The sequence below is a fragment of the Buteo buteo genome, chromosome 4, assembly GCF_964188355.1.
Source record: "Buteo buteo chromosome 4, bButBut1.hap1.1, whole genome shotgun sequence".
In the NCBI taxonomy this organism is placed as follows: domain Eukaryota; kingdom Metazoa; phylum Chordata; class Aves; order Accipitriformes; family Accipitridae; genus Buteo; species Buteo buteo.
Window position 1 is genome coordinate 6,399,572 of NC_134174.1, and position 16,346 is coordinate 6,415,917.

Consider the following 16,346-nt stretch of genomic DNA (forward strand, 5'->3'; position numbering starts at 1 on the left):
ATAGGACAAGGGGTAATGGTTTTAAACTAAAAGAGGGTAGATTTAGACTAGATAGAAGGAAGAAATTTTTTATAATGAGGGTGGTGAAACACTGGCACAGGTTGCCCAGAGAGGTGGTCGATGCCCCATTCCTGGAAGCATTCAAGCTCAGGTTGGACGGGGCTCTGAGCAACCTGGTCTAGTTGAAGATGTCCCTACTTATTGCAGGGGGGGTTGGACTAGATGATCTTTAAGGTCCCTTCCAATCCAAACTATTCTATGATTCTATGATTCTATATAAGATTGCAAACTATACCTTTGGGGCTGCAAAACAAAGGAGAGCATCAATTAATATTCATATCTAGAAGTTTTACTGCAAGTGTAGATTGTGCTTGAATACTTAAGAAGTCATTCAGGAGTGAATCAATACTAATTATTGTAATCAGGAGGGTTAATTAGCTGAAGATGCTGCTGATGGAAAGTTCACTGCTTACAGCCCTGAAAACACCTAAGTTGATGAAATCTGAAAGCAAGATGGCTAAGAGGACTTTGTATGGAGAGAAAAGCTTGGCTTTCCATTGGCATTTCAAGAGCCAGTTGTTCCAAAGGGGAAACATAGCTTGTACTTTGTGTTTTGCATGATACGAATTCAGGGGGTATTAGAAGATGCAACTAAATTTGTCTTGAAGATATTTTGTGGTAGTTTCTCATTAAATGCAAGTACCATTTTGGATAACCTGTACTGTCTCTGCAGCATTCATTTGTAGATTACCATAAATTAATATGGATAATCTTATGCATTTGAAATCTTGTTCCAGCACTGTTATTGGGAACAGTTTGTTGGTTGGTTTTTGGTTTTTTTTACCATTCGTGTGCAGGCACGGGGTCTTTACATGGTATATGCATATAAGTTATGCACGCTCTGTACCTAATATAGAGGTATAAATCTGTGTGCATATGTACATACATAGACATGTGCACATAAGTTTAAACATTTTTTCATTGAGGGTGTTTATTTCTGCAGTCCTGTGCCCTCAAAACTCCCACCCAGTTTCCATCTGCAAAAAAGTATTCAACTACATATAATTCAGAGGACAGTTACTGAACAAGTAGTTCATGAAATGTAAGTTAGATGATAAGGAATAAAGACCGAAAAGAAACATCTAAAGAAAATAATTTTCTTTTGCTGTAATTAGAGCAGTTGTGCTTCTTAAAGTGAGCATTACTGAATTCAAGCAAAATCTAGCTATACAAAATCTTTCTCACAAGTGAATTGCGAGAGGATTTTTTCTTTTAAGCTGGGTGTTTGGGGTTTTTTTCCCCCACCTTTTCCCCTAGTTATATCTGTTAAGCTTATAACCAAGACGAATGTCTGGATGTTTATTTGAGAAAAAACCCCCAAAACTCTCAGTCACACACACACTCACATAAACCCCCGAAGTCAAGTGATGCTTTCAGAAGAAAGAAATTCTGTTTCAAAACACATCCTTCTTTCCTCTCTAATGACATTAGAGATTATCACGTGCAGGTGCTATTTATCTTTGCAACTGCTTTCCTATGACTGTTTTACTGCTTCCAACACATTTACTTGTATGTCAGCCATAGAAAAGGTAACTGAAAATGGCAGCTGTTGAGAAAGCATGTCGCCATGCCTGGAATGACATGCATTATCGGGGCAGCAGGAGTTGCTGGCTCTACAGCCCATTTCTACTTGACCTGCGGAATGATTGGCTGCCTGGGATGGTGATGAATCACTGGAGTTTATGAAACAGGACTGCTGGCATCCTCACAGAGGAAATAAAAACGGGATTTTTTTTTTTCCCCCTAACACTCTTGCCATGGCAAAAAGCTTTTTTTTCTTTTGTTTTGTTTTGCTTTTGTGTTATTTCACTCTGCAGCAGAAGTAATGTGTGTCAATTAAAGTCACTTTAATATTGTTCGTGGCAAGTTAATGATGCACTGAAGGTTAACTATCTTTACTGGCTGGAAGGGGGCAAGAATTTTCCCAAATTTTGTGTAAATCTTGGTCTGGACCCTAATATTCTCATCTCTCACTCCGGTCTTGAGACTGAGATAGCATAACTAGTAATCAGCTCGAGCAGGATGTAAAAAGGTTTTTAGCTGTTCTCACACACAACTTTATTTTCTCTGATAGTCTAAGGATCAGTGACCGTTTTGTGGGCTAATATCGGACAGATCCATTTTCAGGGTTTCTGAACTAATGGCTAAATTGACATTTCTGGAAAGCATCGACTCCCAGATTTGCACTCAGTTTCTTGGTGGTTCGTGAAATTATATTATGCATTAAGCCCACATTACCGGATTAGGCTATTATGAGTCGGTGCTTGTAGGAAAGTATCGTAGGTCTGTAAACCTGCCAGTGCACTGACAAGACTGACACAGTGTGGATCGCAAGCTGCCCTGCAAAATGCAGCCAAGTAAAAATGATCCTTCTATTTCAATTAAAACACCCAGGATTGTCTTTGAGGGTGGGGAATGGAGAGAATTACTTGCTTGTCTCTCCATGTAGCATACTCAGTGGCTGTTGTGTTAGCCTGGGTCCCTTATTCAGGTAGAATAACCTAATTTTAAGTTAACTCTCTCTGATTCAAAAGAATAGGGTTACCAATAAAATTGCTTAGGAAGTTTTAAATATGGCACTTATACGAAGATAATGCTTTCTGCCATTATATTAGAGAAGGTTTTTCCCAAGTCTCACGCTTTGCTGCCTAAGCTTTTTCTCCACTAGTTTTGAAAAGCAATTTGCATGCTCGCATATGCTGTTAGACTTTTTCACCTTCCTCCGAATAATTCAGCAGTGGCTGCTGCTGGATGCTGGAGAGGCTGCAGCACTCTTGTTATTTAAGGCACAGCCTTCTGATGTCCCTGCAAGGCTTCTGAAATAAAGGAGGGCAAACTTTTACCGGCGAGAAGGGTGGTATGGGGAACTGTTGCTTGTGCCCTTCAGTGTGCGAGGGGTAAATGCAGTCCTCGGTCTGGAGTTCCCATGGCAGCAAATCAGCAGGTCATCTTCAAGAGCAGCCTTTGAGGATGCCAGACAACAGTCTGTCACTGGGAGGAAGATAGAGAAGAGGGCTGGAGGGGGAAAAAAATGACAGAAAATCAGAGGGACGATACGGGAATTTACTACCCCTTTTAGACAAATAGAGGAGTGAAGAGAAAAGCAAGGGCACCCGAATGTAGATCATCTGGAAATTGAACCTTGCAAGTGTAGATAGCTGTGGATGATACGATAGCTGTGCTGCGGAGTGAATTTAAGATTCAAATCCTGCACCTGCTCTCCCTGGAAGCTGCAGGTCAGCATCTGAAGAATTGAGGCCCTCTAGAAAGGAAATGGTGAATTATCAGAAAACTTAAATTCTTAGAGACTCAGTTTTCAACTGTAACAACCTCTTGGTTTCATTTTCCTTCTCTTCTGCCTAAAAATGATCTATTTTCAGCTAAACTGCGAGGAAGAAACTCACTCTAAAGCTTGAGAATTTGCCTGCATCATTTCAGCCCACATTTAATTTTAATGAGAGAGTTATATAACCCCCTTTAAAAATAACAAAACACTAACAGAACTGCATCGGCAACACCAGGTGTTCTGCAGTGCTGCTCCAATGAATCATATGGAGATTTGTCTGTGCACAGCTGATGAACATATATTCAACTCAGTTAACCCCCCTCCCCAAATATAGCAATCCAAAGTGACCAAAATTTTTCCTAAAGAGCCTTTCTCACAGAAGGATGCCAAACTAGATGCCTGCCCTAGGAACCTCATGCTTTCCGCATTTTTCCCTTGCAGAATTGTTTTATCAATGGGTTGGGTTTTTTTAAAAAGTTGCAGATGAATTATTGTGACTGTACCAAAGTGAAACATTTTATGTTAAACACTAAGTTGAGTTTAATGTTTTGCTTCAGAAAAGAAAGCCAATGTTCCTCTTTGTTGTACTGAGCCCCAAATCTCAGGAAATTCTTAAGAACAGCCTGTTTAACAGGCAGCTCTGGGAGTAATAAACATACGACTTCATCGGTGTTCCTTTCGGAGAAAGAATTTTGGGAAAAAATTGAATTGGCGATTTTGAGCCTGTTAAACACCTTGGTTTGGATGCAGTCCTTGGCTCTAGGAAGTCCCTCAGCCACTGGTTGCTGGAAGGTGGGAAGGATCAACATACACTTGCCATACACATGCTCTTTCTCTTTGCATCCATTACAAGCCATTATGAGAGGCAAGGTCATGGACTAGGTGGACCTTTTGATCTGACCTACGTAGCAATTCTTACACTGTTCATTTGCGGGGGGGGCAGACGGACCCAAAACCAGGCACAGTGCAGTTTTCTGCACATCTAAATGCCTTACAGTTACTGCAGGAGCCTTTTCTTTCTGTCCTTCATGTCTGAGGTTTAATGGATTCTGTCTGTGGGAAATAATGATGTCAAACAAAGATAGTTACTTTACATATTATCAGGGTGATTGTTTGTTATTTTTGAGGACTGAGATGTATGCTAGGCACTTCACGAACAAATGAAAAAAAAAGAACTGTGAAATTTCCTACCTTAAAGATGCTACAATCTGAGCATAAGGTGAGATCCAATCGTTTGCAGTGAAAAAGAAAGAAAAATATGTGGTAGAAGTGAATGAGAAGGGAAGATGGAGGTTAACCTTATGAAGATCCTATTGTTAGAAGTGGAGTGCAGTAGGTTAATTCAGATATTATAATAAACCCCTCAGATTTCTTTACATTTTGTTTATAAAAATAAGTCTACTTTTGGCTTCCTGTCTCATTTGATGTCCCTTACCCAACCTCTTGCCTTGCTGATGCCACGTTAGAACTTCACACTTGCTTCTGCCCATTGCTTTTGGAGTTGGAGCTGCCCTCCAGCATTGCCTCCTGATCCCGCATTTTGCTGTGTTCAGCCCATCCTCACCATCCGCTTCCCTGATCCTGCACCTCTCCCAGTAACCAGCCTCCTTAGCTGGGCAAAAATCTTCAGAAATCTCAAATATACATAAAATGAGGGAAGGTTTTGTGTCTCCTAGTAGTTGTTCCTGTGGATTTGGATGGCAGGGAGGAAGGTTTTTTTGTTAGGGTGGGCTTTTTCCCCTGCCCTGCGAAGGCATAAGCAGGGCTTTTGCACATTATGAGGACGCAGCAACACAGGCAAGAGCACCAGATGTGTGATTCCTCCTATCCTAAGTAATACAAAATTACACTTTATCACATGAAGATAATATAATAGCCAAATCCAACAATATTAAGTTCCCTCTTCCAGGGTTGTTTGGAAAGGTGCTTTTTTTGACCATAAATAATGCACCTGCTGTCTAGTAGGAAACCAGCTCTAGCCAGTGCATACAGTGCCCCAGTTTCTCTCCTGCTTGGGTCGTGGTTGTTGATGGAATCAGTCAGCAGGTGAGAAGATAAGGTAGTTCATAAAAAAAGGGGAAAAAAAATTTAAAAAGAAAAAAATAGGAAAAAACAGTCAATGCCTGTTGTCAAGTTGAGGTAGGACTGGGTTGACAAAAGCCTTGGTCTTGTGTTTATATGCACAAGGCACTATGCAAAGGCAACACCTACAGATTGATAGTGATGCTCTTCAACAGGGCTGTAAATAAATAACAAGATGGTAAAACTTAGTCTTGCAAATATTTACTTGTTACTACTTTACTTTTTAGTATTTGCTAAATACAGTGCTGAGTGCCATGGATAGCCCAACTGGAGCAAATGGTACTGGGCAGCTCCTGCTCAGCACTAGCACTATGCAGGATTGAACCTGAGGGTCATGGTTGATTATCCCAAGTATATGCATGCTATTAACAAAGTAGGGCGTTCCTCCAAATTAAAGGCCCTTCCTAAAAGCCCTCCATCACATGTAACGTCTGCCTTGTGCCATAAAACCTTGCCTAATTGTTTTCGGAAAGATTGAGTTATTACCCACAAAATGGAACAAAGGCCTTATACCCACAGTGTGATGAAATCACCTCTTCAGTGGTATAAAATAGGAAGAAAAAAAAAAAGAAGTGAGTGGGAAGTTTTACTATAGCAACCAAGTTTACATAATATCAATGTGCTTCAAGTGAAAGCTCTAGAAATGCTTAATTTGAGGTACCTTTTCACAGGGCTAATTTTAAATGACGTTTATTTCTGAAAATTACTGATTAGCTACAATAGCCTACGGAAGTGGGGGGGCGAGCCTCGCAAGTGGCTTAGATTTGAATACTTAAAATTCATTGATCAGCTTTAACCAATAATTGAATTTTCTTTTTAAAGGGGTTTCGGTTATATGCAAATTGTTTTATTTCTCAAAATAAGATTAAGGGAAGATGGTCGCGTGTTTGGTTTCGCAAATAAAAAATCCGTACTGGAAGGTAAAGGCTTCGTAATACAAAACTTTATGCCAATGTTAGTTCTAACTGGCAAAGATGGATTTGTTACAAATAATCACAGTCTTCACAAATGGTAAAACAGTGCAGAATAGGGTCCATTACTTTTTCCCACTCAAAGAAATGCATTACTTTTTGCTTTAATTGTTTACTGCTTTTACACTGTTCTTTAGCTCTCCTGAAAAGCTTTGTGTAACTTGTGCTCGTGTGTTTTGCTTTTCTTTTTTCTACTTCCCCCCCCCCCCCGCCCCTTTCTTGTCCCTCCAGAAGCCTGCTACTAAAAGTTAAGCTGATGGGCTTCCTCCCTTATAGGCAAGTAGGCTCATTTCCCGCTACACAAACCAAAATGCTGTACTTTCTGCTATTAGCCATGCTGCTGCTTCCAGGCTCATGGTTTGCCTGGAAAGTTATTTCTTTGTGAAAGATAGCGAACACCTCATTTGCATTCACTAACGCTATCTGGACCAGATTTCTTTTTCCCGTTGCATTAGTGGAAGATCCTGAATGATTCCACTGAAGTCATTTGAGCCCGCTCCAAATTTACACCGCCGTCGCTGAGCTCTGCTTCTGCTGCTTCTGTTAGAAACTTGCTTTGATGCCAGAGATAAGCTGAATCCCGAGCATGTTCATTGGCTTAGAGGGGAATAAAGCAGAGGATTTGAACTCTCTTCATACTGCCTTGCAGGCTCGGCAGAGAGTGAAGTCATTCGGAAACTTTCCCTTGAAGTGCTTCCAACAGTAGCATTTCCTTGGCCCGATACTGGGGGGCACGTTGATTAAAAGAATGGCAATTAAGGAAAGGGTGAGGAGGGGGTCCGGCGCGGGGACGTGATGCGAGCTCCACGCTGGATTTGGCTGCGGGATCTGGAAGGGAAGGGGGTGTCTGCTCTCCTTGTCTCTCGCCGAATGAAAGCCGCGGGCGGTGATGTCAGAGTGAGCTCATACGCTCGACAACAATCCACCGCTCAACCCCTGTCTTTCTCCAGCTGAACTTTTTGCGGGTTTTGGTTTTTTTGCTCTGAAGAGGTGTTCGGTTTTCAAAGGTTGAGCTGTTTGAAGAAATTGCATATAGCTTTATGTTTGAAAAGCCGCTTGAACGATGACTAATCTGGAAATGTGAGGTGGAATTGCTTCATCTGCCCCACTTAGACCTATGGAGAAACCGAGGCACAGAGAAAAAACGATGCGACTGCAGGGGCAAGCGGGGTCTGGGCCTCTGAAATGAGGGGAGGATGGATAGGAGGCGACATTTGTAGCTGGAATAGGATTAAAGCCTGAGAATCGCTGATTCCAAATTCCAGGTTCCTTCCTCAAAACTGCCATATGCTCCACCAGCTGAAAAAGCTTAATATCGGCAGGCAGCGATAGCGCAGCAATGATGCAGCTCCTCTAAGCCAGTGTTTAGATCTATTGTCTGATTTATGCTGTGAAAATTAATGCAGCTTCATTTGCCATTCCCCCTCCCCATTTCCTTCTGTACTATAGTAACGGACCAAAGCTTCCATTTCCCCCTTCATTTTTAACAAAAGTTGCTATTTTGCACACATGTGCTGGTCAAGAAACTGGCATTAACGTTACAAATAACGGAGCTGAGCCTGTAACAGCGTGTGAAATGTTCAGGGTTTTGTTTTTTGTTTTTCGCCACTTGCCCTTTGCGTTTGAGAGTTAATTCGTACGTAGACACCACATAATTTATGTTTGAGAACCAAATTATTGGAATGCAGTTTCTCCCTATAAGCACTCCTTGAGTCATATCTCGGTATCTTTTAGAGAGAGGGTTTCTTTTTGCATTTGACCCTGTTCCTGCCTCTAACTTTTAAATGGCAAAAGCAAATGTGCTTTGAAAAGTGTGTTACACTGTAGTTGTTAAAGCAATAACCTATGCACTTGTAATGCTTTCTCTATGACCTACTTACATACTACTTCACCCTCCTTATAGTATGATTAAAAGCTGCTTTGAATCCACTATTCCCTCAAGGGATTTGAGGCTAGAATTTAACAAACTGCTGAGAAGGCTTAAGTCAGTAAGAGGGCTTCCCTACAGCTTCTTCCAGCTAATTCACATGTAATTAAAAGGAAAATAAATATTTCAAAAGAACATACGTTTTAATGAAGCATTTTTAAGCACTTACACCTTGTGAAATGGGGCAAATTTATAAAGATCTCACTATTCCATACACAGATTTTAAGCAAAATTATTTGTGATCCTCTCCTCCTCCCCCTTCGCATCCTGTGCGAAGCGTGGATTTACTTTTCAGTCAGCAGCAGTGGGACTGTGGTCCTTAAAAGCAACAGGCTGGTGAGACTGAAGTTCCCTTAGATTTAGCATGTACCAAAAAAAAAATGATGATGAAGAGGTACAGATCCAGCCGCACAGGGTGAAGTGGGGGTGGAGACTGTTTACTTAAAAGAATATCTTCATCCTCACTGAGCTGCCTGTATTTCTTCTGAGCTAAAACCTGTCCCTTCTGCAGTGGCAAGATCTTGAAATTGAAAGTTAATCCAACTCTGCTCTGGGCTGGATTAACCACCATGGAGGCCTCAGATCAAAACCCAGGTGGCTGCATCCAGCTGGAGAAAGTTGTGCTGGTTTCTCCTTTTATTTCCACTTCGCACTTAGGTTTTTTTTATCCGCCGTATAGTCCTACGCTGCGATGGATGGGTGGCGTAGAGGAATTGCCATTAATTTAGTGAAGAGGAGCCATAGCTTTGCTTTGTGCATTTCTGCGTAGATGTTTAGGTGCCATGGTGATGAGGACAGTATGCGAACATATAGAACAGAGCAGATTAATAACACTATAGATATCTGTTCAGGATTGCAGCTGTCCTACGGGGATTACGCTGAGGGCAAAGTGAACCTTTTCTTTCTTTAGACTTGCAAAGTAGGCAAAAATTTTAGCAGCCTGAGGGGTTTTTCTTCCTTTTAACTGTTTAAAATGGAAAGGTCTCTTAGTGCAATAAAGCAGACTCTGAAAATTCGCCTGGTCTATATTTTTATTACCAAATCGACGCTGGTCAAAATTTAACTAAAACTTGGCCTGACCGATAGCATATTTATTTATTGGTCAATTTATTTTTATTTTCAGATACTCTTCGAAAAGTTTAAGTGCCGTCGTTTTTAGTTTGCGTTTGTTACTTTTTTCAAGTGTTGATTATCCAGAACAAATCAAATTATAAAACCTGGAGAGAGATTCAGGAGAAGCACACACAACACAGAGAAACGTTTTGTCTGTCTAGACAGCTCAGATCATCCAGTAATCTTCGTAAATATGTTAATATTCTTTTGCCTGGAGCTGCTTTGTACTGAAGCAAGTAGGTTTTGGAGATGCAAAGGAAAATTTATACAGATTTTCAGGGGGCGGTAGCGGAGGGGGGGTGGTGGTGGTGGCTCCAGCTATTTGTGCGCGTGGAATTTTGTGTGCGCCTCGGAGGTGTCGGTTCTGTGCGCTGGCTGCGGCCAACTCCGAGCGCAGCGGGGCTGGGAAGGGGCTTTTGGCAGGTTGCAGCCCCGAGGAAGGATTTACCGCCGTTACTTGTTCTCAGACCCTATTTTTTGGTCAGCGAGGCCAGAGTTACTACCAGCCTCCGGCAAACCAGTAACATCGCTTGGAGCGTTCGATGGGTGCCGAGGTCCGAACGGGGATTTGAGGGGGAGAGAGCCCGTACTGAGCAACCTGCCTGAACCTTCCCAGTGCTCCCAGTTTGGCAGCGGCGGCCGCGCCTTCCTACCCTTACTGGGTGGCAGGTGCAAACCACTGGCATGGTGCGCTCGTCGAAATGGAGCAGAGGGAGGGGGCTTGGCCGGTGGCCGGCAAAAAAAAGGGTACGGGGGGCAAAGCTCCCTCCCTTAAAATGGTGTTTGTGTGGGGTGTGCGCACCCGAACCGTGACCGTGGGGCCGTGAGGGGAGCGCCGCCCAGGCGGCCGGCCGGCCGTTGGGGCTGAGGTGGCTCTTCCCGCCCTCAAAGTTTGGCGGGCGCTGGCCGTCGTCGTCCCCCCCCGGGCCCCTTACTCCCCCCCCCACACTCCGCGGGGAGCCCCGGGCGACGTATCCCGGTCCCCTCACCTCCACCACCACCACCCGCGTCCCCCCGTGGCGGTGCTAGGCCTCTCCCCGGGGCGGCGTCGGCGGCGGGCCCCGCCGGGGGCGCAGGGGTTAACGGGGAGCCGCAGCGGGGCGATGGCTCCGCCTTCCCGCTCAGCACCTGGCGCTCCACCGCCAGTTGCCTCAGCAGTCGATTTCGGAGGGGATTGGCGGAAAAAAAAACACACCGAGAGGGGGAGAGAAATGTGACAACTGCCGGGGCTGGCGGCTGCCGCGGGGAGGCCTCCGCACCTGTGCCTGCCTCTCCGCTGCCCGGCGCAGTTGTGGGATCCGCCGAGCCCCGCCGCATCCTCCCTCCAGACCGCCGCGGCGACCCCCGGAGCCCAGCATGACTTCTTCGTTCAAGCTGGATTTCCTTCCGGAGATGATGGTCGACGGCCGCTTGCTGGTCTCTGACAGAATGTAAGTGGCAGCGGGGCTGCCGCCGGCTACCCCCCCCCCCCAAACCACCACACAGCCCCCGCCCCGGGTCGTCCTCCCCCCCCCGCCGCCCGGCACCGAGCCCCGGGGCTTCGGCCGGGTCCCTCCCGCACCGTCCAGCCCCTCGGCGGGAGGAGAAGGGGGTCCTCCCACCACTCCCCCCCCACCCCCCCTTCCCCTTTATTTCATTTTATTATTATTTTTTTTTTTTCCCCTTTCCCACCCCCTTCCCAAGTCACTTGGTGGTCTCCCGTGTTGCCTGTCCCCCCCTCCCCGAAAAGGCGGCAGCCGGGTGTTTTAGTATTCCGGCAGGTCGGTAACGGCGGGCGAGGGGCGGCGGGGTAAGTGCGGGGTTTTGATATGCTGCTGATGCAACGTGGAGAAAAGGCAGAGCAGTCGCGCAGAACTGCGTGCGCTTCTCCGCCGTGACCGGCGGGAATTCCTCCACGGACACTTGTCCCCCCTGCCCGGACCCACCGGGACGAGCTCAGCCCTTCCCCGGCAGAAGGGACGAAAAAAAAAAAATTTTAAAAAAAATCCCCTCGCAAAAGCTTCCTCGGCTTTTCAAATTCGACTGAAATGCTAAGCATCCGCTGGGAGTAAGAGCGGGCAGAAAGCGAGGATTTTTCTTCCTTTTTATTTTATTTTTTATTTTATTTATCCTGTCCCCCACAGCTGCCCGGCACGGAGAGTGTTAATTAGGGTGAGGATGGTTGGTTTACATGCGGTTGAACTGGGGATGAGGTTTGTCGGAAGGTTCTGAATGCTGGAATTTCAGAAAGAGAAGTATTCCCCTAGCCCGGCTCTGCTCCATTAATCTCAATCTGAAAGTTTCTATTACCATCCCCTTGGGCATTGCCCATTGACAGGGATTTTCAGGTAAACCTAAGCCTTGTATGAACAAATACAAGCTAGAAACGAGGAAATAGTCACTTGCCGAGAGATACGAAGGCTGAGGACTGGGCTGCGCTTTCATAGTATCCGAAATGTCTTTTATTTTGTTCCTTTTGCGTCTTTCGTCAGGATGATGATAAATGTGGTTTGAGTTACATTAGAATGAAGCGAGAGGCTTTGGCATTGACTCTGTACTGGAGCTATTCTGGTTGAGGCAGCGCTTAAGTTACAAGTGTAAATAAACCCGTGTGTGCAGCAGAGACTGTCACCTGTGATTTGCACAAATCAGGTTGCATACTGTGCCCCCATCTAAGACTATTCAGACTTTTATTACCTTCTTTACTGGCATCCGAACTTTCTCCTAAGGTGGAGCGCTTTCCCTTGCACCGGCAATGTTCTGCGCGGAGATACTCAGTGGTGGCCAGTCCTTCAGGCAGCGGAGATGTAATAAGTGTGTGGGAGAGGGGAGAGAGGCTGGGGGAGAAGCTACTCGGCGTGGATGACTTATACTATTTTTACAGTCCTTGAAGGACAGCAAAGTGGTTTTTGCGTAAATGCTGCCCGTTGTCTCTGTTTCGTGATCTTAAATAGAAACGAGTTCTCTGCTGTGTTCTGTTTTTCCCGTTGTAAGATTCCCGTTTTTAGCGGCACCAGTCAGTTTCGGAAAACGTGCTGTACTTCTCCCCTTTTGCATAAAAATTTTGTAGGTTTGGCTGTTAGGGTACAAAGTTGCAGCTGAACATTTGTGTTGCTGGCTTTGCAGCCCACTGGAGGGACTTGCCACGGCCGAGCTTTCCCTTGTTTTCATCGTCTCAGCTTTGATTAGACTTTCTACCTGCTGTCCTTCCAGGCAGTCAGAAAAGATACTGCTAACAAACATCTCCAAGCTCAAAGGCACTATTAACTGCAGCTGATGATGCCCTGTTGTCACTTAGGCTTATATAACTTTATCTCCGACTTGCCCCTCGAGGGAGGAGTACCATGTCAAACTCTTCCTTCTGCATTGCTGTCTTTATACTCCTCTTCTCTGGGAAGCATCTGTAATATATTTTAACACAGGTTGAAACACAGTCAGTGTTCATCAGACGCAGATCTTAATGTGTGTCCAAAGAAACAAAAATTACTCTAGGGAGATGTCAGCTTCTAAGTGGATCTCTAAATACAGAAGTTTAATAATGGAATTGTTAAATACACACATCCTTGTAGGATTTGATGCTCGTTCCTCATATTTTTTTGGGTGGGGGGGGAGTGGGGTGGGGGGTGACTTTGTAATCTCTCGAAGAAAAAAAAACTTTACCTCCTGCATCATCAGTGGTCGTGTTGTGATGTGCTTCCTTGTATTAACCAAGCTTTGCTTTGCTGCTGATCTAAGTAATTGTGAAGATGTATGATTTCAAGGGATCATGTGTCATGCATACAAATTAATATCAAGGCTAAGTTGCTGTCAACTAAAGGAGCTTCTATTCCTGAAAAAAAAAATATCTTGAAACTAAATGCTGTCTGTGGAAGCTTTGCTACACTGCCTTTCTAAAACTCTGTACTTCACTTTTAAAAACATCTTTATTTTGTCCTTCTAGCCAAGTGCTGACATACCTTTATTTGCAAGTCCCCAACTCTCTGGACTAATCAGTGCTGACGAGAACGCAGTTTGATTACGCATAAGGGGTCACGGGCGCGTATGTGCCTTCCCCTTTAGCTGGCCCACCCCAGCCGTGCAGCGAGACACCAGCAGCGTTCAGCGGGGTGGCACAGTGCATCGCAGAGCATGCTCCAAGTTACGATGCTGCACAAAACTTTTAACCTCGCCATCTGGTCTAGCCACTGAGTATAGCTTAGTTCAGTCTTTAGCAGAAAGGAGTTTCCTATTTTATAGTGAGGCAGTTAGCAAGATATATGTAAAACTCTTTCACAGTGAAAATTTGCAGAACTAAGTTGGGTTTTTTTTGGTTTTTTTTGTTTTTTTGTTTTTTTTTTATGCTGGTGGCGTATCAGATGTTTTAGTAAATTGGCACCATAGAGTATCACTTACACATCCCGTTCTTTGCACATTTAAAAATTCTCTGTAAAGGGAATTATTTTCAGAATCATCCATTCTTTCAATAAGCAACAAAGAAGGAGAATTTTCAAGGAATAACTTTCAGTGCATACCTATTCTGAAAGTTAACTGCCAGCTTGATAATTGTCAAAGTTAAAACACTCTTACCACTGTGAGACTGTTAACTGTTGCTTCCTTCCAAATTTTGCTTCTGTTATTATCTAGCTAAATATAAGTAAAATAGAACATCAGATACTTTGAGCATGACTACTTAGTGTAGCTAAACTGTATGCATGACATCAGTGTACCTGGTTAGTAACTGAACGGCTATTTTGCTAATAAAAAATAATCAATGAAATGGCATTGGAAAATAGATACTCTAGGATATGAAGCATAAAGATGCATGAACTTTTGCTCTTGAGGGCAGGTGGCAAGTTGGATGCTCTAGCCATCGTAAATGCTCGCAAAGAGACCACTTCGTAGTGCTCTAGTTAAAGGATCAGAAATTGATTGACTGACGTTATGCATAGCCTGTGTGTGTTAACTGTGTGGAAGAAGCAATTTTGAAGAAAAGATATAGGTAGAAATGTGTATGTGTGTATATTTGGACAGGGTAGGAGAGGGTTAATGGTTACTAAGCGCGGTTATAAAATGTGAGTTCAATGTAATTTGCTTCGTAATTTCACTGACTTACATGTACATGCCAACTGGATGGTTGTAAAGTGGTTGCTTTGAGGATTAAATACTCATCATTGTAACCCCCCACGTTGATTTCTGCAATACCACTGAAGATATTTCCATTCCATATTACACATTCCACTGCCTGGGATTACCTTTAATGTAAATGAGTCATAGTGTTTGTTACTACTGAGACAAACTCAAATTTGACTTTTATTTTTGATAGCTGGGTATAATGCCAATAAAATGTGCGATGCTTAAAGCAGTGCACATGCAACTGCATGGGTTGCATGGCAATTATGCTTAAAAGTACTTGGCCTTTGAATTCCTGCCTCTTTTAATCCAAGATGAGTCAAAATCAGATATATGTGCAATATGCTGATTAAAAAGGCAGTGAAGATCAATTTTCAATACTTTTTGTTTGTTTGTATTTATTGCTTAATAAACAAGGGATGTCATCAGTCACAGGGCATTCTTGCACTTTAAAAAACCAAAACTTCCCTTTCTGCACTAAACCTGCAAAATAGGACTTTTTCCAGCATAAACTGGAGATAATAAAATTAACTTTTATTTTTTTTAAAACTTCACCGCAGGGAAAACTCAACATACTGTCAAAAATAATTTTTCAACTATATTTTTTTTTTAATAAGTAGAATATCAAACCATGAATTGCTAACTGAAAATGGATAGCTGGGCATCAGCTGTTTTTTAAGTCCATAGCCTCATCCTTATACTGGCATTTTATTCTAACTTTCATTCAGTACTGGCTTTATTTTAAGTATTATGACTTGTTACCTAAGTTACTTGCATGACAGATTCCTTGGGCCACCACTGAAGGAAAGCAAAGCAAAAGAAGAAAATTCTTGACTGTTGACAAAGAGCTTCAGAAAGGAAGATAAACCTCTGGATGTGCATTAATTAATTATGATTTCATGGTGTCCTTCTCCCCATCATGTTTTCTAGTAGCTGTCTAGAACCCCATTCAGTATTTAACCTAGAATAACTCTCAGCACATTCATATTTATATATATCTTCTGCTTCCTATGATATGATCTCACAAGTTTTTAAGCCTCCCCCACATGTATTCATCATCCAAATTAATCATCAGTTATGATTGCTTTAAAAACTTCGATAACTCTAAATATTTCATTGCCATTTTAGGATGTTTGATATCTTATGAGCATTTAGACTATTCAAATTTCATAATTAATTCATATATTAATATAAAAATATTTGACCCAACTGATATAGGGGAAAGGTGTACAAAATCTTCTAGTTTTTAAAAGCTCCTGGAATGCAAGGAATACACTTTGGCAAGACAACCCTCTAGAGAAAAATCATTGTTTTATAGTTTATGCATATAAAAACCTCTTTCATTCTAAAGTGGAGAGGTGATTTTTTTTTTCTTAATTTCTACAAACTGTGTTTCCTATAGCGGATTATTTCTTGTGTGTTCATATAATTGCGAAGTATATTGCATCTCCTGACATGGTTTCCTTTGATTAAAACAAACTGGTGGCAGGGCAAGGTTAACCAGAGGCTAAAGTCACAAAATAGAGAATACATGTAGAGAGTGAGGCTGAGCTTTCCTTAGCGAAGAAGTGGCAAAACAGGAAAAACCTTCATAGGTGCAAGAAAAATGCAGGAACAAGAATGCCTATTTGGAAAATAAAAACTAATTAGAGCAATAAATGTAATGTTCTCAAGTAATTGTGAAATAACTATTCCCCTTTAGAATCATCATACTTTAATTGCTTTCCCCCGCGTTCTGCATGCCTATGGAAAGGAAGAGAAGCGCTTGTGTTCCCTCCAGGATTTCATTTTTCATTTGCAGTAAGCTGCTGGCTTTCTC

General features: G+C 43.0%; 1 protein-coding gene across 5 annotated transcripts in view; it reads left to right on the forward strand.

The window, feature by feature from the left end:
* CELF2 (CUGBP Elav-like family member 2) overlaps positions 1 to 16,346 on the forward strand; it is a 374,910-nt gene that overhangs the window by 118,594 nt on the left and 239,970 nt on the right. The window contains exon 1 of one of the 5 annotated variants that reach the window (XM_075024686.1): positions 10,531 to 10,869. The exons of 3 other annotated variants lie outside the window; for them this stretch is intronic. In XM_075024686.1, coding sequence (XP_074880787.1) covers positions 10,796 to 10,869 — 74 coding nt within the window. In that variant the 5' untranslated portion in view covers positions 10,531 to 10,795. Of the gene's footprint in view, positions 1 to 10,530; positions 10,870 to 16,346 lie in introns of those variants that run through there. One more of the 5 variants, XM_075024688.1, reaches the window with a different exon arrangement.